Source organism: Tursiops truncatus, chromosome 2, assembly GCF_011762595.2.
Source record: "Tursiops truncatus isolate mTurTru1 chromosome 2, mTurTru1.mat.Y, whole genome shotgun sequence".
In the NCBI taxonomy this organism is placed as follows: domain Eukaryota; kingdom Metazoa; phylum Chordata; class Mammalia; order Artiodactyla; family Delphinidae; genus Tursiops; species Tursiops truncatus.
In genome coordinates, this window is record NC_047035.1 from 93,480,553 (window position 1) to 93,508,552 (window position 28,000).

The 28,000-nt window shown below is 41.1% G+C and overlaps 1 protein-coding gene and 1 long non-coding RNA gene across 2 annotated transcripts in view; one reads left to right on the plus strand and one right to left on the minus strand.

Moving 5' to 3' along the window:
- LOC141278015 (uncharacterized) overlaps positions 1-27,185 on the plus strand; it is a 220,635-nt gene extending 193,450 nt beyond the window's left edge. Inside the window, exons 5-6 of the long non-coding RNA XR_012330105.1 lie at positions 6,668-6,755; positions 27,077-27,185. This is a non-coding gene — a long non-coding RNA (uncharacterized lncRNA). The remainder of the gene's footprint in view (positions 1-6,667; positions 6,756-27,076) is intronic.
- The window catches only part of LOC101335827 (aromatase), a 32,775-nt gene extending 5,015 nt beyond the window's left edge, over positions 1-27,760 (minus strand). Inside the window, exons 1-6 of the mRNA XM_033852609.2 lie at positions 27,616-27,760; positions 21,677-21,827; positions 8,263-8,417; positions 5,564-5,740; positions 2,996-3,110; positions 733-847 (exon numbers count right to left, since the gene is read on the minus strand). Of these exons, the coding sequence (XP_033708500.1) occupies positions 733-847; positions 2,996-3,110; positions 5,564-5,740; positions 8,263-8,417; positions 21,677-21,827; positions 27,616-27,760 (858 nt within the window). The remainder of the gene's footprint in view (positions 1-732; positions 848-2,995; positions 3,111-5,563; positions 5,741-8,262; positions 8,418-21,676; positions 21,828-27,615) is intronic.
- Between the last annotated feature and the right edge of the window lie 240 nt (positions 27,761-28,000).

Sequence of the window (28,000 nt, forward strand, 5' to 3'; positions counted from 1 at the left end):
AATTGAAATGAGGAGAAACATTGGAAAAGTGAAAGGTTCAAAACAGGAGGGAGGGTGGCACTCAAGGATCAACAGACCTCAACAAAATGAAATTACAGAAATAACAAGTCTCTGGAATTGACAATGGACATTTTCATTAATAATCTTCAGCTCAAAGCTGAACAATTTAGACATTTATCTATGTATTTAGCGTCTTTGCACTCCCCTGTTTTCATATTTTATATTGTGCAGACACAGAGAAATTTAAATCTCAAAGTTCAGTCTAATCTGATTGTCTAATAGTGGGCAGTTTGGGTTGGGCATTATAGAAATACTAAACCAAGGGCTTCCCTGGTGGCGCAGTGGTTGAGAATCTGCCTGCCAATGCAGGGGCCACGGGTTTGAGCCCTGGTCTGGGAAGATCCCACATGCCGTGGAGCAACTGGGCCCGTGAGGCACAATTACTGAGCCTGTGTGTTTGGAGCCTGTGCTCCGCAACAAGAGGCCGCGATAGTGAGAGGCCCGCGCACCGTGATGAAGAGTGGCCCCAGCTTGCCACAGCTAGAGAAAGCCCTCGCCCAGAAACGAAGACCCAACATAGCCATAAATAAATAAATTAAAAAAAAAAAGAAATACTAAACCAAATATTTAAAAACAGAAACATGCAACAATTAACAAGAGGAAATTTTAAGACACCTATACACAGTCATACATGCATGTTGTGTGGGAATTATGATTAGTGCAGGTCTGTACCTCGGCAAAAATCAACTCAGTGGCAAAATCCATACAGTCTTCCAGTTTCTCTGCTGTTGAAATCCTCTGTCTTTTTTCTTCTATCAGAATTTCCATGGCATCTTTCAAATCCTTGCTGGAAGTAAAAGTAAAAATATAATCTACTTGTACTCAGTTAAGACACCTAAAAAAATGGATTCATTTGCCATTTGTTTAAATAAAACAATCTATTTAAATTGAAGCCATTAGTTCTCATGAATAACTGAATTTATACTTAATTCTTTGCAAATATCCATAAATTACGTATACATTACACTTCATATTAAGGAACCGGAGTTAGCCAACATGTCTAGGTACTGGTAGCAAAATCAAGGCTGTAACCTATAGTTAAAGGTTAAAAACTGTTACCGAAAGGCTAAATCCAATATATTTTTTAAAGTATTGGCATGATAGAGAAAGATGCATACTGTCTTTCTCACTTGTATGTGGAATCTTTCTCACTTACATGTGGAATCTTTAAAAAAGTGCAAGATCATAGATACATGGAACAGATTGTTGTTTACCAAGGCAAGAAGTTGGGGGTGGGAGCGAAATTGGTGATGGGGATTATCAAAAGGTACAAACTTCTGGCTTTAATAATAAGTCATGGGGATGTAATGTACAGTATGGTGACTATAGTTCATAATATTGTGTTGCATATTTGAAAGTTGCTAAGATAGATCTTAAAAGTTCTCATCACAAGAAAAAGTTTTGTAACTATGTATGGTGACAGATGTTAACTAGACTTTTGTGATGATCATTTTTCAGAATATATTGATACAAATATTGAATCATTATGTTGTACAACCGAAACTAGTATAATTTTAAATGTCATTCATACCTTAACAAAAAAGTATTGGCACATTGCAAGGGTATTGCAAAAGAATTTCTCTAGGTCTTTACTGCTTTAGGTCATAGGAGATATTACCTAGTTCACTAACCATTGGCAAATGTTACAGAGAGAGGAAAGTTGCTAAGATAATTTTAAAGAAACCAAAGAGAAACTGTTATACAGTCTCATGCAGCAAGTTTCTATGGGCCTGCTGACCATACAGAAGCTAAACTAATGACCAAGTTTAACTGTGGACCAATAAGACTCTTTAGATGACCACAAATTCTGACAGCAGTGAAGAGATGAACCATTTATCTTATCGATTCAAATCACAATAAGCTCCGGTAGAAACAAAGAGAAATGTTTAAAGGACCAGGTGTCCAAATCATCCACCTAATACTCATCATCCGCTTGAAATACATAAAGCAACATCAAGCTGACTACCTGGAGACTAATACTACTGAATTTCAAAACACGCAAACAGGATGAAGTTAGCTCTTCAAACAACTTTGGGAAATTGTAGAGATGGAGAATTTAAGATAGTCAGGGACATCTGGGAAAGATATGAACAGAGGGATGGGGAAAACTAACATGTTTACTGCCTACTATGTGTCATGCTTTGTGCTGATTGCCCTACATAGAGGATCTCATTAACCTGTATTGCCACCACGGAGGGTATGTTATATTTTATTTCAGAGAACTTCCCAAGGACATTTGGTTACTAAGTGGTAGAGATAGGATACAAACCAGGTCTGTCTACCTCTAGATCCCCTGTGCTTTCCACTGGCGGTTAGAGGTGGCAAGTACAGTGGCTGGAAACTTACACTCTAAAAACCCACTGATTATCCAATAGGCTATTGGGCATTTGTCTAGTCTTCTGCTAGACTAGTCTGACACCAAAGCAAAGCCATTTAATGACAGTTTTAGGATCCCCCAAGATATAAGATGCATAACTAAACAAACAACACGTCTTAAAAAAGTTCATCATGAAAAAATTCTCTTGCAACTACTGTCAATTCTGACAAATTGAATTAAGTTAAATTCATTCAGAAGCAACACAACAATAAAATGATTTATGTTTCCATTTTTCCAGACATGCAAAGAGAATTTTGACTAATGATAAGGACAGGTTCAGCCAACCCTTCTCTTCAACTCAAAATACACAGCAGTGTCCTAGTTCCAGAGATGGAGCTCTCAGCCTCCTAGGGGAAAACTGCCCTGGGCCAAAGTCTTCCTTTCCTCTGTGGTCTGGCCACATGCTGCCAAATTGCTGTAAGAAGTGTTTCACCGGCAACTTAACAGCTCCCTTGCGGTCTGGAGAGGAGAAAGCTTGCCGAAGAGGCCAGCAATAACTAAGACACAACACAGATCAATCCAATCTCAGCAATAAATATTCCAAAATATGTTACTTACACAGACTTTTCATACTTTCTGCGTAGCCAAGAAATCTTAAAGAAGATGTCTGGTTTGAGAAGGAGAGCTTGCCATGCATCAAAATAACCCTGGATTTTAACCACGATGGCCCTTTCTGGAAAAACAGAAAAAGATCAGAACAGATGAGCAAAAATGTGAGCCCAAGAATGGTACACTGTTCAGAGAAGATCCCCTGTAGACTTTCCTACCATCTGGGACTCTAAGCAGGTCAAGGTTCCACCTTCACTGGGTGTTTCAGCCAGGGGAATGCCACTAAACAAATCAACACTAATTTATTCTGCTTGGCATCTAAACTGGCCACGTTAACCAGAGATTTGCCAGTTTTCATGTTTGTGTTAGAGACACAGCCTAGAATCTCACATCCTTCTCCTTGGCTGAGCTGCCAACACTTTCTGTTTACCCGACCGTTTGAAATAAGTAATTAATGCTGTTATGGACTCAATTCTGGTGCCTGAAAAGGCAAAAAGCCTCCCCACTCTGTTGTTTATATTTCGGTTCAGAGGGTGGAATTCATCTTGGAATCTTCAATGCCTTGTCCTGAGTCTTGTGCACAGTCAGATCTTAACGGATGTTCTTGAATTAAGTTGAATACTAGAGAAAAGAAAACCCCTCCTTTTTTTTCAAATTATACACAAGAGAAGGGAAGAGACATTTGCAGATGCAGAAACTGCAGTTCATAGAAATGAAGAAGTTTGCCCAACAAAGTAGAACCACTGTGGCAAGAAGTCCCTAGGCTGGAGCCTGGTTCTATCTAACCTCAGGGCCATGTCCTTTCCTCTTCGGTGCACTGGGTCCCTCAGGCCAAATGAGAGTTTAATAAGGATCCGGTGAGCAGAGGGAAATATGCATAAGTCTGTATGGGTTATGAAGGTTCTTAGACCGCAGTCTGCAACCATAAGTTAACAGAGAGCTGTACAATTCCCTTTACTTGATCCCTTCTAAGAGTCAAGGCTAGTGGGGAACCAAAGAGCAGGGACTTCTAAAATAGGTACCTGTCATATCTTAGGAGAGATGTACGTGGAACAGGCAAACAGGACTTTCAGAGTCCCTGTGTGAAAGGGGATGAGGCAAGAGGCTGTGACTAATGTCCTCAGAGTGAATGGGGCTCCCATCCTAATGTCAATCAGATGGGGTTCGTATGACTCTGGTAAGGAATCATTAAAGAGGCAGGGAGATGATTCGAGGAGAGTGGAGCGGAGAAAGGGAGGGCTTATCGCTTGTCTGCTTGTCCAAATGTGGTCAATCAGGGAGCAGGTGTGATAGCTCAGCTGGTTTGGGCAAGTGTGAAACTCGTGCCTTGTTCTTATGCCTGTGATGTTCTTCCTTCAGATCTGCACATGGCTCATCATCACACTTCATCTGGGCTATTTTCAGACATCCTCTCCACAGAGGCCTTCCTGACCACCCTTTGTCTCCACAAGAGCTTCAGCCTCCCACTGACCTCCCCCTTCACTTTCTAGCCCTTTGCCCTGCTTTGTTTTTTTTTAAGGCACTTATTATAGCCTAATATATTATTAGATAGATAGTTTTTTACTGTCCATATACCCACTAGGATGTAAACTCTTTGAAGGCAAGGACTTCGTCTTGTCCAACTGGTCTATCTCCAGAACCTAAGCCTGGCATGAAATAGGCAATCAATAAGTATCAGTTGAATGAATGTATGAATCAATGAACACAGCTAGAAATCAAGTTAGGAGAAATTACATTAAGCTGACAGCAGCAGAATTTAGTGGATCCACGTGATTAATGTTTGTTCTTTTGTTGGCCGTCGAGTTGTATGTGTTTAATATTTGTTTCTGTAATATAGTGAGGAAAGCAGTTTCTTGAGTGAGACATCTTGCCAGGATTGTTATAAATGCTAAGTGACAAAGTTTATGTGAAGCAACTTTTTATACTGCTTGGCACATAGTAGACACTAAATTAATGTTAGTTATCATCATCATTTCCAGCAGCCTCTGTACCCTTATCACTGTATAGATAGAGTCAAAGTTTTCATACCTAGTAGCTTTGAGGGAGGGGTATGAATGTGCACTTATATGTATGTGTAGATAGATAGATAGAATGTGTATATGTGTGTATGTGTGTGTGTGTGTATATATATATATATATACACACACATATATATATATATATATATATATACACACACACACACACATACATACATATATACATGTATATATGTATATATCATGCCCAAAAGAATGGTTGGTAATGGTTAAATACATAGGTTTGGTGGTAGGATATATTTATGACCAAATCAAATGATCACATCTGTTAAGTTTCAACTGTGGGTAGAATCCTATTTCCTAGAGCAATGAGGCGAGATAGATACAAATGAAATAGAAGATGGCCCCTGCTATAGATATTTATGATCATATAAGTGAACAAGGCAGACATACCAGGAACAATTTTTAGGAATACTTAGAAAGGTTTAAAGAAGAGCAGTGTACAAAAGAGCATATCTTTACTTGAGTCTGTTATCCTTCTCATGCCCTGTTTAATAAAGGGCCCAATGTCAAGTCACAAGAATGAAAATTTCAGTACCATCCAAGGGGATCCCCAGGAAGAGCTTGTTAGAGGTGTCCAGCATGATGCGCCGCATGAGGGTCAACACATCCACATAGCCCAACTCGTTGCGGACCTCCTCCAGCCTGTCCAGATGCTTGGTGATGGAATCAGCACAGACGGTCACCATGCGCACCAGGCCGGGGCCAGACAAAGCTGAAGGGTACACGTCAGAGTGAGCTGCCTCCAACTCCAGGGCACACAAACTATCAGGCAATTTTGGCATTTTGTGTTTGAAGCTTAATTGTCCACATTTTTATTATGGGTGGAGATTTTCATATTATTCTTTATACTTTTTCTGTATTCTCTTATTTTTCTCTATAGCAGGTTATCACATTTATGGTTAAAAATGAATGAATGAATAAATATTTTTAAAACAAACTATTCAAAACTGAACTTTTCTTCATATGATGACATGTCATTTGTGAGATTACAAATGAAATATTTAGTACTTATGATCATAAATCACCAATCAGCGATTTTCCATATTTATTATATACCTTTCCCTCTAAAGACAGTTTGGATTTGGTCAGGGTAATATTTTATGTTTCAGTGGGTGGTAGAATATTGCTATAGAACTATTCAAATTGGATCTTACCTTTTTGATCTAAGGTGCTTCCTGTTTAATTATAGGTCATATGTGTAAAATGCTAGTCTTCTAAATTACCAAACATACCCTTCTTTTAATATCAGTTTCTCTTCAATCTACATCCAGATTTATTGTACTCAGTCAGTGTCCTAACAGCAAAACAAATCTTTGTTGTTTGAGCAGTCTTCCTCACAGGACTGGGAACTCTTTTAGGGCAGTGACAACCTGTTAGCGTTGTACTTTGAGTCTGTAGTACGTGGTAGCTCTTGATATATTATGTATTTGTCAAATAGAGGAATGAATGAATGAAACCTGGTAGAGTGAACTGGCTCTGATCTCTTACTTTGCTCTGCTCCCTGACCGTCTTTGCACTAGTGAGTCATGATGGTAGGTGGTCTAACATGAGTGTTAACTCTTAAAATCCTTTTTCTCCTTGTTCTAAGTTTAAGTTTTCTTTAAGAGTAATTAGTTTTTTAATGTCTTTTATTATTCAGACTTGCTGTTAGGGTCCTCCAACAAAACAAATCAACTGTGCTGCAGAAGCCCCTGATGTCACACTTTGCAAATAAGAAAGGAGACCTGGTGAGTGGTCCTAGAGTCTAAGCATTTCCACACGTATAAAAAAGAAGTTTGGGTTGGCAGCATACGTTCTGACTTTAGGAAGGACTTGGAGATATGAAAGGTAGGGATGCTGTTTCCTGGGTGACTGTTACATCCAGAAGTGGGACAGATGATTCCTTCATGAATCAATCCTTTGCATGGAAGGGATGGCTTTGATTATCACTCCCAGGCTGATGTATGATTTGCCTCTATGTTCAAGAGCTTGAAGCCACATTTCAAACATATGAACAGAATGTAATATCCCTGAAAGGGTCACAGGCCAAGGAATGTGGGCAGCCTCTAGAAGCTGGAAAAGCCAAGGAAGCACTTTCTCCCTAGAGCCTCCAGAAAGGAACACAGCCGTATCAGTGCCTTGATTTTTGCCCCATGAGACCCATGTCAGACTTTTGACCCATCAAACTGTAAGGTAATGAATGTGTGGTTTGAAGCCACTAAGTCTGTGTCAATTTGTTAAGCAGCAATAGGAAACTAAGGTAGTGGAATCTGTGCTAGAGTTGTGCTGAGTCTTGGTGATGGGCAGCTCTGTGGAGAGGGATCACCACTAGACTGGGACAGGTATAGATTTTCCCCGTCTCGGCAGCCACACAGGTGGCATCTAGGTTCACTACAGAGGCTGGCTGGAGGGAAGAATATCCATGGTCCCTGGTCAGACCTACAACCCATCTAGTGCCAGATTCCATCAATGATAAGGTTTCTAGTATATGACCATCTTCTCTGATGTTAATGTCAAAGGTTGGTCATGATTATTTCCCAAAGGCTTCCATTCCAGCAGCATCTAGTAAAGGGGGAAATCACTAGATAAGGAGGTTTGGGGCCCAGTTTCTGTTCATCTATATCTGGCTATATTGCCTGGGGGAAAAATCACAATCTCTTTAGAAATGTACTTCCTTGAGTATAAAACTCAGAGGCTGAAAGAGATGACATATACAGCCCTTCTAGTTCTAAAATTCTCTAATTTATTTGCAAATTGCTTTCTGTTAAAACATCTGGGAAGTCAGCCAATGATTCAGCAAACATGTTGGCTATGTTAAATCAAGGATATGGCTGACACACTAATTGACATACACGCTAATTGAAGTGACCTTAAGTATATAGAGTGCTAATTCTTTTTTACATCCATGAAATGGATGTAAAAACAGAAAGAACAAAATTGAAGTGGTTAAATATGTGGGTTCTGGGGTTGTCTTCTTTGCTACCATTTACTAATGGTAGAAATTGGGTAAGGTACTTAACCTCTTTATCCTTCAGTTTTCTCATTTGTAAAATGTAAGTGATAAGAGTATTCACCACACGGGGTTGCTGTGGGATTAAAGTATCAAGTGTTTAAAACAGTGCTTACTATGTAGTACATGTATAATGAATGTTAGCTCTTATTATTTCAAAACTGTGAAGAAGCAGAAGTTAAAAATTATTTTAAGACAGGCATATTCATAGACAGAAGAGCAGACTATACCCAGCACCTGAATACCTTTTGTAAAGAAAGGTCGAACGGCTTTCCAGAGTGCTGGATTATTGTTAAATATGATGCCTTTCTCATGCATGCCGATGCACTGCAACCCAAGTTTGCTGCCGAATCGGGATGTGTAGTGACTGTGCTTCATTATGTGGAACATACTCGAAGACCTGCAGAGAAAGCAAACCTTGGTGTTGATTTTTAAGGGTCCAGAGAACTCACGGTAATGAGTTTGACTACCAGTTGGCTCTCATAGCAAATGCATGTTGATCTTGACAAAATGCATAAATTCTAGTGTTCAGATTAAATAAGCACCTGTGTTAGCACAAGAACCTCCTTCGGCAGTTGAAACATTTCTACCTACTAGCTCCCTGTTTGAGCATCACTAAAGATCAGTACACACACACACACACACACACACACACACACACACACGCACAGTTATTCATTATTTCCCCTTCTTTTTAACTGCTAGTCTCTAAAATATTACCCACTACTGTGGTCAGAGCTGCAAGCCTGTAAGAAACTGAACCCTCCACACCACCATATTCCTGAGAGCCTCCAGCCTCCAAGCAGTCCCTCTCCAGACAGTGCTCCCCATGCAGAAGTGAGCCTCATAATTGGAAGTTGCTAGAATACCTGAAGTCTTACCTCTTTAGTTTTGGAAGCAGCAGTTCTGCCTTGTACCACCCGTCCCCCAGGGGCCCTAATCAGGCCTGGCCCCTCCAGGGGAGTATCATTATAGGACTGAAGGACATCTCCTGGGCACCTCTGGCCCTGGGCTTGGCTGGCTGGGCTGGCCTGGAAGGCTCTCTGTGGTGGTGACAGCAGCTGTCTTGGGGCTCTGCGTCCATCATGAATCATCAAGGTCTCCAGGGTCACAGAGTTCTCCCAGGACATAGGACACGCTGAGCCATTAGATAGCCCTTGCTGTGGCAACCCTGGGACCTTGCGAGGAACCCAGGCTTCCTTGAACTTCCTGGTTCCTCTTCCACTGCTCTGCCGTCTATTCCCACCCCCAGGCCTGGCTCTTATGGCCTGAGCTGGGTCTTCAGAGCAACTAGGAAGGAGCAGGCAGCCCTTCCCCACCCATGTCCTCCTTCAGGTCTTGCTTCCTGCCCCAAATCCTACTCTAATTGGGGCACGATAAGGCAATGAGCATTATAACATGTTGTAAAATCCTAGCTGAAGACGTCATGGGGCCTCTATGTTTGAAGAGAATATTGTCTTCTTAGGACAGTGGTACAGAATTCTTCTGCAGAGGAGCTCACTTTGGTGCGAAGATGTTTTGTTAAGACTGCTTATAAGTAAGGCTACGGCATTTGAAGGAAGAGTGGATAATTTGGATAATTGAAAGGATAGGGTTTTCTATGTATAGTATCATGTCATCTGCAAACAGTAACGGTTTTACTTCTTTCCAGTTTGTATTCCTTTTATTTCTTTTCCTTCTTCGATTGCTGTGGCTAGGATTTCCACAACTTTGTGGAATAAAAGTGGTGAGTGGGCATCCTTGTCTTGTTCCTGATCTTAGAGGAAATGCTTTCAGCTTTTCACCATTGAGTATGATGTTAGCTTTGTGTTTATCATATATGGCCTTTATTATGTTGAGGTAGATTCCCTCTATGCCCACTTTCTGATGAGTTTTTTTCATAAATGGATGTTAATTTTTATCAAAAACTTTTTCTGCATCTATTGAGATGATCATATGATTTTTTAATACTTTTTTAAATGTTTTATTTATTTTATTTTATTTTTATTTATTTTTGGCTGCGTTGGGTCTTCATTGCTCTGCGCGGGCTTTCTCTAGTTTCGGCGAGCGGGGGCTACTCTTTGTTGTGGTGCGCAGGCTTCTCATTGCGGTGGCTTCCTTGTCGTGGAGCACAGGGTCTAGTTGTGCAGGCTTCAGGAGTTGTGGCTCTCGGGCTATAGAGCACAGGCTCAGTAGTTGTGGCATATGGGCTTAGTTGCTCCGCGGCATGTGGGATCTTCCGAGACCAGGGCTCGAACCCATGTCCCCTGCATTGGCAGGTGGATTCTTAACCACTGCACCACCAGGGAAGCCCATCATATGATTTTTATTCTTCAGTTTGTTAGTGTGGTATGTCACACTGATTGATTTGTAGATATTGCAAAAATACACAAACAACGAAAGATCAGAAAAAGAAATTAAGGAAAAAAGTCATTTACCATCACATCAATAAGAATAAAATACCTGGAATAAACCTACCTAAGGAGGCAGAAGATCTGTACTCTGAAAACTATTAAGACACTGACACTGATGAAAGAAATTGAAGACGACACAAATGGATGGAAAGTTATACTGTGTTCTTGGACTGGAAGAATCAATATTGTTAAAATGACTATACTACCCAAGGCAATCTACAGATTCATTGCAATGGCAAATTATCAATGGCATTTTTCACAGAACTAGAATGAAAACAATTTAAATTTGTGTGGAAACACAAAAGACCCTGAATAGCCAAAGCAATCTTAAGAAAGGAAAACGGAGCTGGAGGAATCAGGCTCCCTGACTTCAGTTTATACTACAGAGTTAACAGTAATCAAAATAGTATGGTACTGGTACAAAAACAATAATATAGATCAATGGAACAGGATAGAATGCCCAGAAATAAACCCACGCACCTATGGTCAATTAATCTATGAGAAAGGAGGCAAGAGTATACAATGGAGAAAAGACAGTCTCTTCAATAAGTGGTGCTGGGAAAACTGGACAGCTATATGTAGAAGAATGAAATTAAAACATTCTCTAACACCATATACAAAAATAAACTCAAAATGGATTAAATACCTAAATGTATGACCGGATACTATAAAACTCCTAGAGGGAAACACAGGGAGGTCACTCTTTGACATAAATTGCAGCAATATCTTTTTAGATATGTCTCCTAGATTAATGGAAATAAAAACAAAAATAAATGGGACCGGACTTCCCTGGTGGCACAGTGGTTAAGAATCCACCTGCCAATGCAAGGGACATGGGTTCGAGCCTTGGTCCAGGAAGATACCACATGCCACGGAGCAACTAAGCCTGTGCGCCACAACTACTGAGCTTGCGCGCCTATAGCCTGCAAGTGACAACTACTGAGCTCGCGTGCTGCAAATACAGAAGCCCACGCGCTTAGAGCCCATGCTCTGCAACAAGAGAAACCACCGCAATGAGAAGCCTGCACACAGCAATGAAGAGTAGCCCCTGCTCGCCCCAACTAGAGAAAGCCCACGCGCAGCAACAAAGACCCAAAGCAGCCAAAAATTTTAAAAAGTAAATAAATTAAAAAAGATAAACGGGACCTAATTGAACTTAAAAGCTTTTGCACAGGAAAGGAAACCATAAACAAAACAAAAAGACAACCTACAGAATGGGAGATAATATTTGCAAATGATGCGACTGACAAGGGATTAATTTACAAAATATACAAACAGCTCATACAATTCAATTTAAAAAACCCAATCAAAAAATGGGCAGATGAGCTAAATAGACATTTCTCCAGAGAAGACATACAGATGGCCAACAGGCACATGAAAAAATGCTCAACATTGCTAATTATTAGAGAACTGCAAATCAAAACTTCAATGAGGTATCACCTCACACCAGTCAGAATGGCCATCATTAAAAAGTCTGCAAATAACAAATGCTGGAGAAGGTGTGAAGGAAAAGGAACCCTCCTACACTGTTGGTGGGAATGTAAATTGGTGCAGCCACTATGGAAAACAGTATGGAGTTTCCTTTAAAACCTAAAAATCGAGTTACCATATGATCCAGCAATCCCACTCCTGGACATATGTCCAGAGAAAACTATAATTGGAAAAGATACATGCACCCCAGTTTTCACAGCAGCACTATTTACAATAGCCAAGACATGGAAGCAACCTAAATGTCCATCGTCAGATGAATGGTTAAAGAAGATGTGGTACATATATGCAATGGAATATTACTCAACCATTAAAAAGAATGAAATAATGCCATTTGCAGCAACATGGATGGAGCTAGAGATTATCATAGTAAGTGAAGTAAGTCAGACAAAAATATATGATATCGCTTATATGTGGAATCTAAAAAAAAAAAAGATACAAATGAACTTATTTACAAAACAGAAAGATACTCGCAGACATAGAAAACAAACATACAGTTACCAAAGGCGAAAGAGGGTTGAGATTAATATATACACACTACTGTATATGAGATAGATAGCCATCAAGGACTTACCGTATAGCATGGGGAACTATACTCAGTATTTTGTAATAACCTATAAGGAAAAAGAATCTGAAAACGTATATATATATATATATATATATATATATATATATAAAACTGAATATATATAAGTGAATATATATAACTGAATCACTGGGCTGTACACCTGAAGCTAACAAAACATTGTAAGTCAACTCTACTTCAATAAAAAATTTTAAAAAGACTAAAGTCAAAAAAAAACCAAAACAAAACATATGGGTCTGCCTATATATATATATATATGTATATAACTGAATCACTGTGCTGTACACCTGAAACTAACAAAACATTGTAAATCAACTCTACTTCAATAAAAAATTTTAAAAAGACTAAACTCAAAAACACCCCCAAAAGGTATGGGTCTGCATCCTGACCTCAATAGTTACCATATATATGACATTGGGGAAAACATTTATTCCCTTTATTTTCAATACTGACACAAATAATAACACCTATATTATAAGCTACTATAAAATGTAAAAATGCTAATAATTATAAAAGCCCCTGATTTCACATTGTTTATTTTGCTTACTTTTACTAGATCTGCCAATGTACATACGTGATAAATACGCCTTGAATAAAATTAATGAATAATACTTTAAAATAATTGAAAGCATAAATGGATAGTTATTCTCTTCAGGATAAAAGGTGGGGTGGGTTTATTAGATAGTGGATGCAAGCAGCACAGGGAAGGCTTGAGAGGAAACAGCTGAGATGAACCTATGTTTATGAGGATTTGGGGAGGAGAGAGACTCCTCATTCACTGCTCAGTAAAAGAGGGACTTTAGAAGAAAAGAATGTCTGTTGGGAACTCATGAAGTTAAGAATCAAGTGTGGGTGGTATAAACTAATTTTCATCTACCAAGAGAAAAATTAAGAAATTCTGCAGGTGACTGCATTTCCTGTGGAAAGGGGCTGAGGTTGGAAAAGGTTCATGCAGGGCCTAGGCAGAAGCAGTCTACCTGGGTGAGGGCTAAGTGGTGTCTGTGACCATGATGAGCACGGCTCAGGAAGCTGGAAGTCAAAATGTCCTTGTTAATAAGCTATGTGGTTGACCCTCCTTATGATGAGTGAGATGGAGGGGGTATGAACACAGACGGGATGGAGTTTATCAGAGCATAGGAAGATACAAGCAGGACATGTGGTGTTTGTATGTCCATTTTTTTCATAAGTGCCAGTTGTTTGTATTATAGGCGAAGACTGAAGACCAAACACCCCTTGGAGAAATCAAACGAGATTATCTAAAGGTAACGAGGAAGGTCAGTTCAGTGAGGATACACAGCAGACAGACCAGGGCAGAAGGAGGTGCAGACAGCCACCCCAAAATCCTTACCCACAGGGGCACCTAGATACGGTGAGGGAGGGAGGAAAGAGAAGTCATGTCTCAGCCACCTCCCTCCAAGTTCCAGCCTTTTTACCTATGACGCTGGTAATGCCACCTCTGAGGTGTGGGGCCCTCGACTGACTCTGCTGCTGAGTAGACAATAGGACCACAGGGTTTGTGCTCAGGCACAGACAAGGTCTCATGTATCACCCTCCACCTCCCCATGCTGGCAAAGCTCTTCCAAGCACGTTATCCAGACTCCTCTGTGGGGCAGGACAGCAGGCTCTTCAGATTACAGGATTTATGTCATAGTGTTTATACATGGACCACACAGCCAAGTGCAAATTCCCCTTAGTAACATGTAAGCATGGCAGTTCTGCAACTTCAAAAAATTTCCACTCGAGTAGCTTTAAATTGATAGGCATTTTTCTTGGAGATAATCAGAAAAAGGAAGTGGAGTTTGGGAATTAAAAAGAGTGGAGAGCAGAGAAGGAGTAGAGGTTTTCTGCAGTGCAGCTACAGGAGACATGAAGAAAGCCAATGCATTAGTCTGTGTTTTGGCCATGTTTACAGGGCAGGAGCCAGAAAGTATATAAAAGTTGCCCATCCTGTGTGCTCTGGCGAGGAGCTGCCATAGGCAGAGCTAACGTGATTGAACCCTTAACTTCGGGGCTCGAGAGCTAACCTGCTCAGGTCTGCTAGGGAAGTTAAAATAGATCTTCCAGAACTTTCCCACATGAGGATTACCCATTATCCCATGTCTCCAAGGCCAGAGTGGAGTTCAGAGACACAAATCATGACATCAGAAAGGAACCAAACATTTGGGCAGAGGAATAAACAGAAAATATGTACATTATAGCAGGAAAGTAAGATATATTTATAAATATCTTTTTGATAACTGCAAATGAGGGAGAATCTGGTGTGCAGGGGATAGAAGATGGAAGGAATTGCACAGTGCTCAATTGTGCAAATTCAAGATGCATAACATATTTCTGGTGTTAGCTTTATTTTAGTTGTTATTTTTTCTCTTATTTTGGTGAAGTAAATATTGTACACGTTTTCTTGTGTTCACTACAACCTTAGTTCTTCCTCGCCACTTCTGTACTAAAATTCTGTTTCTCAACTGCAAATTCTCCTACTATGGGTGTCTTCTGAACACATAACCCTCAAAGATGGGGAGTAGCTACTATAACCTACATAACTGTTCTTGCACTGGGCTAGGGTGGCCATCTTCTCACTAGCTCCTCTCTATCCAAATTGCAACTGGCTCCTAAACGGATGACTTTGCCTTAATGAGGTTGTTCAGTTAATGCCTGTGAGGACATATTGCCATAGGAGACCCTGGGCTAAAAGAGCTCAGCTCTGGCTGAGTAGCTAATGCTGTGGGCTAAGTACTAGCCAAACCCACACATTTGTGATGGATTCCAAGGTCCCATTTAAACTTTAAAAGAAAGGCCCTGAAATAATGGCAGTTCTGTGAAATGAAGACAGAATTATTATATGAATAAATTATTTACTTGATATATATTTCAGGAAGAAAATCTTATTTTCAAATCAAAATACTTTCTACTAAGTCAAATATACTTTTGATATAATTCCAGATAATATTCAAATTACCCTAAGTTTTGGACAAGTTTTTATCTTCCTAGCAACTATAAAAGCAAAAAACAAAAATCCAGATGCTTCTATTTGTATTCCAGGGAATTAATTTGACCAACTAGCCAAACTTTTGTCCTGTATGGAAACATCATGCATACAAAAGACTGAAATTCTTATTAATTAATAGATTTCAGGCCTCTAGCTTTCTTACCTTCCACTACCTCATTCTATAATTAAAGCAGAAAGTAAGTAATTTGTATACTCTTTACTCACAAACTCAGATCTATAAATTTTAAGTGATTAGTTGACAAACAGAATACTATTTTTCTGCTCTGACCTTTAGAGCTTTTGAGTATATCATAAAACACATTGGTCTGTCCATATGTTTTGAGGAATTACTGGTCAATTAAAAACTTGAACCCAAATTTAAACTAAGTTAAATGTTAGTTAATAAAGAGCTACCATTTAAAATCGATGTGTTCTTTTGGGGGCGCCAACATCTCAGTTATCCTGAGACAGAGGCTCTGACTTGGCAAAGAACAAAATAGGCAAGACAGAAGTGATATACACAGCAAGCCAAGTGTGACTAAGAACAAGCAATTTAAAACAAGATCACTTGTGAAAAGTAGGTTTTATCTAACTGGAGTAAGTCAGGAAAGTGAAGAAGGGAAGGTTGGTGATGAACTAGGGATGCCAGCCCAGAGCGCTCTGATATTCAGGAGAACACTAGAGATCTCCTTCCCACAATGCGGGCCGGCCTGTAACACCAGGTGAGGGAGATGTTACATTGACTGACTGACTGACTGACTGGGAGAGTGAGGACTTCTTACCACTGAGGAGAGACCAAGTGAGTTCCCAGGCTCAGAAGGAACAGTGGGTAGTATAAGATGCCTGATCCCTGGGGGTCATTATTCTTCTTGAAATGTGACTGAGGTCAAAAGACATCTCCAACGATGGCAAACGTATTGTCTCTTCAAAATGAAAAGTAGCCAGGAAGTAAGTCCTTAGGTGGTAAAGAAAAAGCCACCCTCCCATTCTGAGTTTAAAGAACTCAGACACCTGTGGTCAGATTCAAGATTGATGAGTACTAGGAATACAAGGGAGACAATCAATGGAATATTTGGTACCAAAATTTTATAAACACTTGCCTTGTGTAGACCTGTTCTGTGCTTGTGACTTACACTCCATCAATCTTACCACATTTTCCCTGTCCTTTGCCCTCTAATATCCTTACCCAGGTTTGATACTGAGGTCTCTGCAAGAGAAAAAGAATCTTTGTAACAGAGAGATCTGACTGTTACCACCCTAAGCTGACCAAATTTAGTATCTCTAATATGGGAACACCTTCCCTGGTCTCTTGATGTGATGCAATGTGAAGTGCCTAGGACTAACAGGAACGTATTATTACACAACAATTAACCTGAATCGAATAGAGCCTATAGACCTAGTGTTCAGTTTATAAGCAATACCGGGAATAGAAGAATATGTTCAATGACACCATAATGAGACAGTAAGAGAGATTTGGAATGTGGGACATCCTGTAAGGCAACTGATGTGGTCTTTTCAGAAGGTCAAGGTCATGGGGAAAAAGGGGGGAGGACTGCTCTTCTAACTTTCCTGTTCATTTGAACTTTTCTTACTAGAAAGTTGGAAAAATATTTTCTTGTCGATCATTAGAGTCTCTCCCTTCCATGCATCCTCAAGTCCCTTGACCCTCTGCTTACTTTGTCCTAGTTGCCTGGTAAAACCTCAACCCTGGCTAAATCCAGCTCTCAGTTTAGCTTACTCTGTGCTTGTACCTGGCAGTTGAATGGGGCCAGGGAAAAAACCATACACGCACATGGACACGCGCACACACACACACACACACGCACACACACACACACACACACACTGGCAGGTCTCAGTTAAATTCAAGTGAGCCCTTAGTGCAGCTGGCAATTCTACTACATTTCCCAAGTCCAGTCACTCTCTCACTTTCCTGGATGACTGTTATATCCTGTCTCCTCTGTCCCCCAGTGTTGTACTTCTCACCTTTATTTCAACTACAGACTTCATTTCCTATTTTATTGAGAAAACAGAAGCAACTGGAACCTCTGCAAGTCCAACCACCAGGATCAGTGCCCATATATTCAACCTTCCCTCCTGTTACTGTGGGTGAACTTCCAGGTCCCTTTTCAAGGCCGCATCCACTTGTTACCTGGACCCCCTTGTCATCTCACCTGGCACACTTCTCCTGTCTGCTGCATCAACACTTTCGTCTGTAACTCATCATTCCCATTAAAACACACATGTCATATTAACGAATAAAAACTCCTTGGACCAAACATCCCTTTCAGCTCTGTTCCATTTCTCTGCCTCCTTTATGGCAAAAGAGTGTCTGTACCTGCTGCCTCCAATTCTTCTCTCCCCATTCTCTACAGTGGTCAGACTTTTGCCCCCAGAACTCCATTGAAACTGCCCTTATCAAGGTCACCCATGACCTCCCTGGTGCTAAATGCAATGCTCACATCTCCGTCCAGTCATGTGGCACTATCTGGAGAGTTGACAATTCCATCCTCCCTGACATGCATTCTCGCCTGGCTTTCAGACCACCGCACTCTCCTGGTTTTCCCTTCTCTGTGTGGCTCTCCTCACCCTCCTTTGCTAGTTTCTGACCTTCCTTCTTAACTTCCCGTTCGGCGGTACTAAGCAAGTCAAGTCAAAATATCTGAAATGGAATCCTGATTTCTCCCCATCGCAAAGTTGCTCCACCCACCTTATCTTCTGTATAGCCCATATCTACCTGCTAATAGTGTGGACAACCATCCTGGTCTATCCGAGTTTTAGATTAAAAATCCCACAACGTGGGAAATCCTCTGGTCCCAAGTAAACCAAGACAGTCATTCACCCTACTGCTATACTATGTTTTACCCTTTTATTGTCGGTGTATTAACACTGTAGCAATATATTCCTCTACAAGGGCAGGGATTTGGGGCTGATTTGTTCATGATAACCTGTTGTACATAATAAGTTCTTAATAAATATTTATTTAATGAATTAATGGAGAGCCAATAATGACTATGATAGATTAGGATCATCCAGTGCTTAGTATAAATTCTCAATAGTGGATGCTTACAAAATAAATGAATGAATTCCCTGTAAATTTATACATGATTAAAACAGGTATACAAATACTATAACAATAATTAGTATTTAAATGGCTAACTGATGTGCAAATTTGACCCCAGTTAGCATGCTAAGTTCTGTCTCCCCTTTATGGATGCTACCCACATTCTCCTTTTTGATACTATTACAAACACTAATACATACACACGACATAAAGTATCATGCGTAACGTCTGTAGACCCTCAGTAATTTAGAGCATCCCCGCCTGGGAATCTTGCACACTTTACGCACTTTAAGATGATCAGATGGAGCTGCTCCCAGAGCGCCCAGTTGCTCGGGCAGAATCCCGGCAGCACTTGTGCCTGACGTCCCGCCCCCCGAAGTTCTGCAGCTCCCCCGACTTCAGAACTCGGCTGACTTGAAAGTTGGGGCATAATCTCAGCACAGTTGTAATGACTACAGATGTCAAACTTTTCAAAAGAGAAAAAATCTGGCAAACTATTCAAAGAAAAAGAAAAGGCTTTCTGAGGTCCAATGGAGTCTTTTCAAGAGGTACCGGTAGTTCTGGAAGGACCTGAAGAGCAGACAAGGGAAGGAGATGGGGACAAACATGTCCTATTCCCGCGGGGAGCTCAGCGCTTAACAACAAAATTGAGCGGCTCAGAGGCAGTTATAGAGAACACAGACTCCAACCAGAGAAAAGCCTATGAGGACAGAACAGGGAAAGAACTGGGAGAGCTGGGGGAAGGGCAGGGTGGGTTGTTGTCCAGGTCCTCAGCGTGAATCAGCACCTGACCCTGTCAGGGTGGCTAAGGTCACTTCCCTAACTAAGATAGCAGAGTGATCAGATGCCACCTGTGCTGTAACGAGGGTCCTGTTTCAGGAATTGCCTTTGGGGTTCCTGGGAATTTATCTGGTGATCTAAGTGCCTAGTGTCTAAGAGCAATTTCTGTCCTGGTCCTCTGGTCCTTTCTCACATGCTTCATTCTTCCCTCCAGGTCTAGTCTTGCACTCCCAGCACCTGAGCTACACTTAGGGGTAAGAAAGTTACACAAAACCCCTCCAACCTGCTTAGGTGTTTCCCCAACCCCAGGGAAAGGCCCCCTGCCCCAGAAGCTTCTTACTTTCTCTCCTCCCTCAAGCTCTGCAGCACATTGGAATCACCTGGGGTTCTAAACACTACCGATGCCTGGGTCTACCCCATCAAGAGACTCTAACAGTTGGGTTGTGGCCTGGGCAGTGGGGTTTTGAACAGCTCCCTGGGTGACTTTAATGTGCAGCCCGGGTGAGAAGCGCTGCTCTAGATACTGAGCTGCAGGCGTGATCCTTTTAGATGAATATCCTGCAGGTCCCTTTGCCTGTATCTGAGGGAAAGGGGTGACAGGGAAGGCAGACACTGACTTGAGGAGGGCTGGAAGGCAACTTGCTGTGCTGGGGGATCAAAGAGCAGAAGGCAGTGTCCCAGTCCTCCAAGCCCAATCGCCATCTGTTCCAGGACATTTTTGAGGCTCTAGTCAGTTGCACAAGTGAGTAAAGTGTTGATTTTGAAAATGAGAGCATATCAAATTCACTTAAATTTGGCTAGGCAGAGCTCCATAGACCAAGAGAAGTAAAATCCAAGAGTAACTCTGGCCTTGCCATTAGAGCAGTGGATCTGAAACTGGAGTGTGCCTCAGAATCACCTGGAGGGCTCGTGGAAACAGATCGCTGGGCCCTGCCCCCAGATTTTCTTATTTAGTGGGTCAGGGTGGGACCCAAGGATGGGCATTTCTCACAAGTTCCCAGATACGTGGATGCTGCTGGTTGGGGGCCACCGTCTGAGAACTGCTGCACTGGGGTGTTTCACTGTGAACCCAATGAAATGACATTTCCACCTGAAGCCATTTATGGTTAGATGTGTAACACGGTCTGCCTTAGCTACTCTTCAAAATTTTACACCACCAAACTGAGTGAAATGAAAAAAAAAAACCAGGCAAAAACCGAGATATTAGTTTGGTTGAAAATAACATTCTTGGATAGGTAGAAATATTTGGAAGGATAACATGTTTTTTCTCCCCTGCTCCCTTCTTTCAAGTATTTGGTTCAAAGAATTGGGCTTTGAGTTCACCATGGTAGTTTCAAAAATGATGTATATCATCATGGCCTGAAAAAAAAAATCAATGCAGTTTCCAGAAATGCTTCACTTACTTCTGGGCAATAGTCTGTGTATCTGAAGAAACAATTCTAATAAATCAGTAAAACACCCTGGTCAGTCTTAGTTTGTGGGTAAATCTCTGTCAGGGATTATAAATGTAAAAACTCATTAATGAGACATTTTGGCAGATAGCTTTGCTAAAAATCTAGCAAAGATAGCTGAACATCTATGATATGTGCTCTCTTATAAACTGTTCATTTTCCATGATCAATCAGTAAGAAAACTAATATTTCACAAAGCTAGTTCTTTAGTCAATGCGTATTTTGTTAACCCTGGAGTAAATTCAGTCTGCTAAAGTTATCTGGAAAATATTAAGTGTATGGGGAGCAGGAGAATACCATTTCTTTTAATAGGCAATATTGTTCCTAATTTATATAAAATCACTCAGCAAGGACACTGGCACACAGTCACCAATAGGAGAGCAGAGTATGAATGGCTTCTTCATCTGCTGTCTATCCTCCCAGAGTTTCTCAGTAGCCTGGCATTAGAAACACATCAGCGAATTGATACAGTCAGAATTTTTTTCCTCAGGTGTTTTTTGTTGTTGTTGCTATTATTGCTTGTTTGTTTGTTTTGATGCTTACTTGTACAGCTAAGACCAAAATCTTAGGAAATAGGAAAGCATAAAAGATAATACCTCTCCCTCAAGTGTGTTTTGTCAGAACCAAATCACCTGTATTCTGAGTTTCCACATTCACTGCTCAGAGAGATTTTGAATAATTTTCAGTCTTCCCAGAGTTCTTTATATGTACCTCTGGCTTCAAACAAGACCCAATTATTCTACTTGTCTCAAATGTTAGATTTTTACCTGGGAATCACTCACCTTTATTTAAGTAATGAAAACATAACTTTGGAAACAAAGATGGCAAAATATCAAAATAAGTTTGATTTTTAATAGGAAATATCCCAGCCTTGATTTTTAAAATATGTCACTGATTATTAACAGACTTACTTGCTAATAATGAGGGTTTCCTCTCCACATATCCAGACTCTCACGAATTCACCATACGTCTTGTTGTAGTAATTGCAGGTACTGCCGATCCCCATCCAGAGGAACCTGCAGTGGGAAATGAGGGGCCCAATTCCCAGAAAATAGCCAGGACCTAGGAAAGTCATCAGATTACAATCAGTATTTCCGTAGCACCAAAAAGACAAAGTACTTTAAATTACTGTTGTTCTTATTCCTTTATATCTACATGTCCTTTTACATCTTCTGATGTATAGAGGTGAATCACGTACACAAAATGATTAAAACCACAACACAAGTTAACATGAGGCTCTTCACAGCTCTATGAGTAAAAAGTTGTCCAGTTGACACCACACCAGTTCCATTTGGTCTCAATCACTTCTGTCTGAACAAACTGGAATAGGTGTCTAGTCTATTCTTGCTGTGTTAAACGGTGTCTATGGGTTTCAAATACAAGTCGATCAGTCCCTCTGGTAACAGGCATGGAAGCCAGGACAAGTGACAAGTTGACAGATCTGTCTGGCTGCTAGTTTTGGCTGAAAACTGGGTTTGAAAGCACCAGTCAATGGAGTGGGTGGATTTGAGTTAATTTGTGGTTTTGGTGTCATCTTTTTAACTGTGAGAAACATGGCCTGCAAAGACAATGTCCAAACAAAAAGCATGCATTCCTGGGGCTTCCCTGGTGGCACAGTGGTTGAGAATCTGCCTGCTAATGCAGGGAACACGGGTTCGAGCCCTGGTCTGGGAGGATCCCACATGCCGCGGAGCAACTAGGCCCGTGAGCCACAACTACTGAGCCTGCGCATCTGGAGCCTGTGCTCTGCAACAAGAGAGGCCGTGATAGTGAGAGGCCCGCATGTTGCGATGAAGAGTGGCCCCCGCTTGCCACAACTAGAGAAAGCCCTCGCACAGAAACGAAGACCCAACACAGCTAAAAATAAATAAGTAAACAAATGTGGGGTTTAAAAAATAAAAAGCATGCATTCCTTTTTTATTTCCTTAAAAAAGGATTTGGTTTAAGAAGAGAATCTTAAGCTAAATCTCATTAGACTAAATAAAGCTAAGCACTGAAGAATGAGGCAGTGTGTCTGATCTGTGTCTAGACCAGAGTCTGAGTCCAGTGATGTGGTTTTAGTGAAGAGCCGTGGCCCTTACACCCTTGCTGACGCAGATGATGACAGAATTGTGAAGACTGTGAATCTGGTGAGCAGCCAGGGGAGTTGCTGTTGCTTGTATCAGAGAACAAACTTGGTAGCTTGATTTTAGTGGTGGTGGTGAAAAGTTCGTCAGAAGCTTGTTGGAATGGTTTTAGGAGTTTCATTGTAAAGTTATACCATTTCTGTATCTTACTCCTTTAATTCCATTCTGTCAGTGAAATAGTCCTGGAGCCAAAACTCACACAACTGTCTGAGACAGTACAGAGCTATAATAATTTAGATAATCTAAATTTTTGTTTTGTTTTGTTTTCTTTGGCTGTGCAGCATGGCTTGCAGGATCTCAGTTCCCTGACTGAACGTGGGCCATGGCAGTGAAAGCTAGGGATCCTAACCATTAGGCCACCAGTGAACTCCTTAGATAATCTGACTTTTTGCATGACTCATCTAAAGTGGAAGTTCAGTCCCAAATTTGGCAAACAGGGTTTACTCCTTAACTTTGCGTTAGCAGGATTAATGTAACAAATACTACCAGGTTCTTTTGTCTTTAAAGTTCTTTGTTAATGTTTATAGCACCAATATAAGAATTTGAGTTCTTTGGATCAAGGGTTCTTAATCTTAAGATTGTTCTCATAACACTACATTATACAGTTATATAGTCAGATGACTGACTTTATATTAAACTAATTTCATTGAGTTATCAAAAAGAAATAAGCTGATTTGATTGTATACATATTTCCTTAAAATTTAATGACATACTGACCTTTTATCAATACAAATATGCATAATAACAAAACACTTTGTATTTACAGCTTGAAACATTGTAGATCCTCAATAAATGTTTCCTGAATGAATTTTTACAATTTATTAGACATGTGTAAAGAATGAAGTTTTAAATGTCATCCTTATTTAGAATATTTTAGGTGTATTTACATTTTGATAAAATGGAAAAATATCTTATATCTCATACATTTAATCCATGTGAAGTCAAACACCAGTCTATTTGGGAATAGACTTTTTCAACAAAGATTTACTTCATATACTATGGCCATGAGGCACAAAGACATACAAATGAAAGGCTGCACTTTCCATGTTTTATCTAAATGTTTGTTGCTATGTGGAAAGTCTTAGTATTTGGAAACCGCCAATCAAATTTAAAATATGACAGTGAAGAGCTGTATCTATTGAAAAAGGGAGATTGTGATGAACTCTGCTAAGGCTGAGAACCGGAGTGTTTTAACCATAAGAGAATCAGAGTTTGAGTCTTCAGCAGTCAATCGTATTTCAACTTAATTCATCCAACAAACCCTGAAATCTTACTAGGTATAGACACTAGCTCCAACTTAGGGACCCGTGATGGTATGGTAAGTATAACTAGGTCCCCATCAGATCCTGGGCAGGGAAAAGGAATGTGAAAAAAGCACAAAATCAAATAATTATCACACAATATGATCCTTTCAGTTAACGTGTATATCTTATACCTTCCGGTTGGAGAGAAGAATGCTCTGGGCGGGGGAGAAATTTTGGTAGAATATTAGGGAAATACTCTGGTTGTGTCCACATTACACTGCTCTCTGCTTCTCAGATTTGGGAATGCTCATCTAGGCATGTGTGAGTACAGGAGTCTCTTGCACACCCTCAGAGGAGCAGTAAATACTTCACTGCATTTTTGTGCAGAGATGGCCTCCGTGAAGCCAACAGCTGGGGCCTCCCACCCTCTGTCCTAATCAAGAAGCTGTTACGTTCCATGCTGAGTGTACACTCTAGAGAATCCAGTGCACAGGAATGTTCATAGCAGCACTGTTCACAATAGCCCCAAGCTGGAGACACCCTAAATGTCCATCAACAGTAGAATGGGAGATTAAACCATGGGGTGTTCATATAACTGCATACCATATGAACTGCAGCTGCATGCCACAACCTGGATGAAACCCACAGGCAAAAAAGTGAGCAAAAAAGCAAGACAGAAGAATAATGTAGGATTCTATTGCTAAAGCATGTAAAACCAGGCAAAACTAAAGTATGTTGTTTGGAATATGAAATTAGGTGAAAAATCTATAAAAAAAAAAAAAGCAGGGGAGCGATCGTTAAGAAATAGAAGGTTATTTACTTCTGGAAATGAGAGAGGGTATGATTGAAAAGGCACAAGAGGAGTTTCCAGGATGCTGCTAACATCCTACTTCTTGTCCTGTCTGTGATGACATGTTTATTTGTGCATTTTCTGTATTTTTAATGAGCAAAAGGAGACTATTGCCATGTCCTTTTTTTCCAGTGCTCCCATAAAGAATGTGGTGCCCAGGGCAGAGAGGGCCTCTGGGGGAGAGGACCCACGTGCAAGGTTGGGCATCGCCCTGTATCACTGGGGAAGGGAGAGCTGCCAGGTGCCAGGTAACTGTAGTCCTGGCAGAGACCAGTGAACTGGGTCAGTTTCCCCAAATTGAAGCTTACAAAACCCCCAAATAGGAATGATTCTTTCCTCTCCGAACCCTCACGGCCATCGCTGGCACTAAGTCCTCTGCCTGTGTGTGTCACCTTTGCACACTCGTCGACCCCCCTGTCCCCATCACCTGATAATGCAGGGCCTCTCAGGAGCTTAGATTTGAGTCCCAGTTTCATCACTTACTAGTTATGGACACCTAGCCTCTTTAAGTCTTAGTTTCTTCATCTGTAAAATAGGCATCAACACACTCAACTCACCAGAGTGCCCAGAGGTTCACAAGAGAAAATGGTGTGAAACTGCTTTGAAAACTGTAACTTACTAGAGGGCTTTGGCTCATTGTACCCTCTCAACTCTTTGGCTTCACTGACCCTGAGATTCCCCATATGTATAAAGCTAAGAATCCAGAGAGCCAGTGATTGGAGGGATCTGGCAAAAGGAGTTCAGAAGTATTGGTCAGCAAGACCCATCCTGCAAGGCCAGTGTCCTCACCTTCCCTTCCCCAACCAGGAGTCGCGGGATCTCAGCCTGGGCCAGAGGTTTCTAGAGCTAGAAGGTTCTGACCAGACCTCACATTTTCCCAAGGAAAGCATGGAACTAGAAGCTCCCTGGTAGCAAAATGATCATCTACCTGGGATTTAGGTCTTCCTGGTGGTTCCCCTGCTCCCCCTATTGCCACTTTCCTTCCAGTTGAGATGCTGGCAAGCCATCTCCCTTCTGTGGCTTTAACCCCTCCCCCATGAAATGAGGAGTTTGAACTCCACAGTTACTCGTACTTGTCACAATGGTTTGCCTGGGCAAGGCAGAGCTCTTCTCTGAGGCTCAGTTTCCCCTTCTGTCAAATGAACGGGTTGGGCTCCATTCAGTGGCTCTCAACCCTGAATGTTCAGGAAAGCCACCTGGGAAGATGTTAAAAAAACAAAAACCCACATGGGGATCCTCCTCAGGCAGGGCTGAGAACCACAGGACTATGTAATAGTGTCATAGACTATCAGTATATGACAGCATGATGTCCCCAGCCCAGAGGTGGTGGACAGAGTGAGCTACCACCTAGGCTCCTGGTCCAGGGCTTCAAGGATGCCAGTTCTTGTGTTTGCCCCTCCCCAAAGGTCCAAGGGAGTTCTACCATCACCTGCATCATAAACATCTGGGGGGAGTTGTTAAAAAATACCTCCTCCCTCACCTCCACCTTTCATGGACCCTGACTTGGGTGCCCACTGGGGGAGGAGAAATCCAGTGAGGAAGGAGCAGTGGTGGGGAAGGGGTTCAAGTTAAAAGACTGTGGAACAGTCTTCCTTCAGACCCCCATCAGGAGTAGAGAACAAAACAAACTAAACATTCCATTCCATTGGGCCTTAAAGTAAACTAAAATACCAGGCTGAATTGGGCAGAGAGACAGTCAGTTCTCTGGAAAACGATAGAGAATCCAGACCCAGGGCACTTTGCAGCAGTGCCACACTCCCACTCGACGTCACTCTGGGAAGAGGCCCACGACGCTTGAAAGTGTGTAATGACTCTGCTCTTGAAATAAAGCCTTATCGGATATCTTATGGATATCTTATGGAACTGGGGACAGATGCCTGCTATGAGGAGTTTTCCCTGAAAACTAAAAAACCGTCTGATATTTCTGAGAATTCTGAGTTAATCTGGTAGTGTGGAGTGATGGGGTTTCTACTGGAATTATCTGGATAATTATATTATACTCTACTTTTGATTGATCCACAGAGCTTGTGGAAGTTTTTTTTAGGTTTTCAAGGGAACTATAGTGGTCCTCAATTTTCTCCCGCTGTCCAGGTCCCATCCAGCCCTCATGGTGGCACCAACATCACCACCATGCCCAAGAATAAAAGAAAAATGAAGAATGGGATAAAGAGAAGGAATAAGTTCAAAAAAGAGAGAGGGCAAAGGACATGGATGAGGTAAAGTGGGAGGGAGACAGAAAGCTGTATAGAAGGCATTCCAGAGACTTTTTCACCTTTAGAGCAAAACTGGAATGAATTTGAATCAAAAGATAAAAAAACAATCCTGGAATTTTACCTTGCTCCACTCCATCTTAAACTTACTTTAAAGGATACTAGTGCCAAGTCTATTCTACCAAAGCAAAGTGGAGACTGGAAGGGGTTATGTAAGATATTGTTTTAATGATTTCAATAAACATGTGCAGATAATTCGCTAAAATTTTTTCACCTGAGTCCTCATTTGCTTATGTGCCGTGGGCTTCAGCCATCTTCCCAAGTTTGCTCTTCATCGTTTTGCAAAATTTCCTTTACCCTCATGGATCAAAAGCCCAAGAAAACAGTCTTCTTAGGTACAGAAATAAATGACTGACTTACCTGGTATTGAGGATGTGTCCTCATAATTCCAAACCAAGAGAAGAAAGCCAGTGAGCAGCAGGATTGCAATGCTGGCAACAGGCGCAACTTCGGTCACCATGCTGGTGATGTTATAATGCCTTGGGTTCAGCACTTCCAAAACCATCTTGCGTTGCTTGAACTCAGGAGAAGCAACTTAAAGTCCTGTGGAAATCAGAGGGTCAGAAAAATTAGAGAATCCTCCAAAATGTACATTTACGACACCTCTTACTTCAGAGGATGCTGTACTGTAGAGATGGGCGTTCTGTTTTATAATGTGATTGGACACTTAGACAAGACAAATTTATAGTTACAAGTCAAAACAAGCAAGCCCAAGACAGATCTTTTGGCTTGAAGTGCAGCATTT